A 3300-nucleotide genomic window follows, 5' to 3' on the forward strand; every position below is an offset into this window, starting at 1 on the left:
GAACTTTTCCTCAAGGTGTTTTGAATGGCTCAATAATGAAATGGCTTGATAAATGAGACATTTGCATTGAATTTCACTAGGCTACTCTGTCCAGCTTCTGTTGGGGAAGAGAACAAATTCCATTCTGTTGTTGCACAATAAAGAGCGAATGAAAGGGCTGGTGATTGGTGCTTTTACAGTGGCCAACTGCTGCATTCTCAAGTCTGTGTAACCGGTTTGTTCCATGTGTTGTGCCTGCCCGGCTCAAGGCAAACACCACATAAAAGGGGAGACCACACGCTGCTCAAAATTAAGAAGATATTTATTAAATAAATGAACTATGTACAAAAGTCAGTGAATGAAGAGTAAAGCAAGACTGTAGTGTATGTCAGCATAGTGAGGTGAAGTGCAAAACCAAAAGAAACTTACAGGGCGCAGCCCGTCCGGCCGCAACGACAGCACCCCGCAACTCTGGAACCGGCAGTCAGCGGAAGCGGAGAGGGAGAGAGAGAGCTTGAAGCAGGCTCCCGGGACCCGCTTATTTCCTGCCCTAATCGCTGGCGCAATTAGCCCACGCCATTCTGCAGAGCTCCCCCTGTAGGCCACACACAGAACAGCAGCAGAGCCAACAGAGACAAAGAGCAAGAAGCGCGACAAGACCCAGCACAAGTACACTACCTGCGCTTGAAGAAAGTACAAGGAAGTAGGCTAAAAAGGGAAAATCCCGGATAGGGCTATAAAAAGACCTTTCAGTGCTCCTTCTCACAGTATGATGTTGCAGGCCCACCAAACTACTGCTGCCTCTGATTTCTCTTATCACTGGACTTGCGCTGAAGATACATGGAAAGCCTCAGGTTATGTACCCTAACCTTACTGACCATCATTGTGATCCTCAACACCTGCATTTTGTCAACAGAATCAGGTAGATATAATGGCACATTTACATATGCATTTCATGATTATGATATGATCTATGATGTGTGTGTGTGTATGTGTGTGAGAGAGAGAGTGTGTGTGTGTGTGTGTGTGTGTGTTTTCACCTAAAAACATTTTTGTTCTGTTTCCTTAATGCAGCAATTTGCTGCCTCTCCTACTCCAAAAGGCCAATTCGGTGTCAGAAGCTGAAAGGATACACAATGCAGGATATCAACACCTCCTGTGATATTAAAGCCATCATGTGAGTTATCATGTTAATTATTAAGTATGACTGCAGCTATACACAATAAGCACCAGCAGACAAAGTGGGCCATTAGTATTACAGGTTTTAGTTTAACTATGAACTATTAACTATGATAGAAAACTGGTGTCCTTAAAAGTTGGATTTTTCCTCATTTTTTTAATTAAGGTATTAAAAGTCAACTTTAGCATGTGTATGTACAGGGTATGTAAACTTATGAGCACAGCTGCATATTAGAAATAAGATCTGTACCTGCTGGGGCTTTTGTCTGACAAGTGTTTTGCTCTCTCTTGCAGTTTTCACAGTGTTACAGGAAAGTTAATCTGTGCAAACCCTGAAAAGCCATGGACTCAGCACAGAATACAGTGTCTGAAGTGAGTGGTTTTTCTTTAATTTCAACTCATTTGTGGTCTGTAATAATGGATGCCACCTAGAAAAGAAAAAAAGCTACATAGCTCAATGGTTTACTCTTTCAGTCGATCTGTGAATAACTTTTCTTTCAAACTTTATGTATTCATTTCACACAATATAAGTAATGTGAAGTCAAAGTAAAGTTTATTGTAAAGTAGACAAGTGTGTCAGTCAATTGGCTCTCTACAACTGTCATATTGATAACACTGAACAATGATTATGGTGTAAAAAAGTTGTTTGCTAATATTATATTTTCTCAGGGAGAAAGCAGCAAGACTGTCTTCATCAATAATTGGCAAAAAATGAATTAATCCACCGGATGCTTTTCAAAATGGCAGTATGCAGAAGAGATTAAATACCGATTCTGGTCCTAAGATGTGCTATTGTAACCTGTCCCACCCAATCATTATTCATCTTAGCCAACACCTTTACATGGAAGAAGATCCACTGCCATTATATTCTTCTCCAACAGCTATTCACACTGAAACATGGTTGTTTTGAAAATACGTATTTGTTCTTTTGTATTTCAATATTCTTTTTTATGAACAGAAAGTGTATGCCAGATGGCTTTTGTAATGACATAGTGCCATACCATATAATGAAGCTATTGATGACAACCTGATCATTAGTTAGGCCTAGTTTGTCTTTAAAGATATGTGCATAATGTAAATGGAATACTGTGTTACCGTGACATCTAAATAGTGATTGATTCGTGGATTATATTGGCTAGTAACATAAGAATTTCTGGCATGTGTTCTTGGCAGTTGACACTATACATTTAGATCAAAAGACTATTTACCATGTTGCGATGGTATGTCTCTGTACTGCTGTGAATTCTTGGTTGACCTACAGTTGTGTGGCATGGCATGCATGCCAGGCTTGTGCAAAATTTCAGAATTTAATTAAACCTGGCTCTTAAATTCCAATTGAGGTAGCAAACAGGAAGCAGAATTGCAATTAGAATTGTGCACAACCCTGATGCATGCAGTTATAATGTTGAAAGGAATCTAACCAGTGGATCTTTTAGCATATGAACATTCATACCATTATGGCTATCAACGGCGCAAAGGCTTAAAACTGAATATAGAGTATGATAGATATCATTAGATATTTACAATTAGCAGGTTATATGCCAATTCCGAGCTTTATTTATGACAGACTATTTAAGATCTACTTTAGGTATACTTTGCTTTAAGCCTGTTTGAGAGACATATATTGAAGGCATTGATAAGTGTTATTGTGCGTAAGTTTCGTGACCATTTTAATGTGTTATTGCACTGTTTATCTCAGTATATCTGTAATAAAAACTTTATGTGAAAACTGCATATTGAACTGTTATTTTCCCACCAGCATTTCATAACATCACATGGCTTACACATGGTAATCTCTGCTTGGAAGAAACAAATGCTCTATAATAGCCTATTTTACAACAAAAAAACAAGCATGCTCACAAGATGAGGATATTACAGTAGGTAGTTGGCATTCTATCAGGAAGTGGAACGTTGGAGCAAACCAACACCTTCTAGTGGGTATTAAGAGGAAATGCATATGTGTAAGAATGTCAGATATGGGTCTCTACCAAATCTATGGCCTTGACTTTTCTGCTAACAAATGGAAAAACAACTGATTGTAGGTTTTCAATATTAGCAGTCAACAGTTAACTGGCTTTGAGAATGCACTGTCATTGGCAATAGCCTAACTGTCAGATCTGGTCATTCTCCCTTCTCTGAATC

The 3300-nt window shown here is 38.8% G+C and overlaps 1 protein-coding gene across 1 annotated transcript; it reads left to right on the forward strand.

Annotated features, from left to right (window-relative positions):
* Positions 1-636: 636 nt before the first annotated feature.
* ccl20b (chemokine (C-C motif) ligand 20b) lies at positions 637-2878 on the forward strand. The gene is made up of 4 exons (XM_048266460.1): positions 637-901; positions 1054-1156; positions 1453-1530; positions 1828-2878. Exons 1-4 carry the CDS (start codon positions 820-822, stop codon positions 1871-1873), a joined length of 309 nt encoding a protein of 102 aa, XP_048122417.1. The 5' UTR covers positions 637-819; the 3' UTR covers positions 1874-2878.
* The last annotated feature ends 422 nt before the right edge of the window (positions 2879-3300 follow it).

The sequence above is a fragment of the Alosa alosa genome, chromosome 16 (assembly GCF_017589495.1).
Source record: "Alosa alosa isolate M-15738 ecotype Scorff River chromosome 16, AALO_Geno_1.1, whole genome shotgun sequence".
Taxonomy (NCBI): domain Eukaryota; kingdom Metazoa; phylum Chordata; class Actinopteri; order Clupeiformes; family Clupeidae; genus Alosa; species Alosa alosa.

What these genes read in the sequence shown, in the direction of transcription:
- ccl20b (XM_048266460.1), top strand. Translation starts at nt 820, where the DNA reads ATGGAAAGCCTCAGGTTATGTACCCTAACCTTACTGACCATCATTGTG. An exon ending in CATTTTGTCAACAGAATCAG is followed by an intron (nt 902 to 1,053) that starts GTAGATATAATG and finishes TCCTTAATGCAG; the next exon opens with CAATTTGCTGCCTCTCCTAC. An exon ending in TGTGATATTAAAGCCATCAT is followed by an intron (nt 1,157 to 1,452) that starts GTGAGTTATCAT and finishes TCTCTCTTGCAG; the next exon opens with TTTTCACAGTGTTACAGGAA.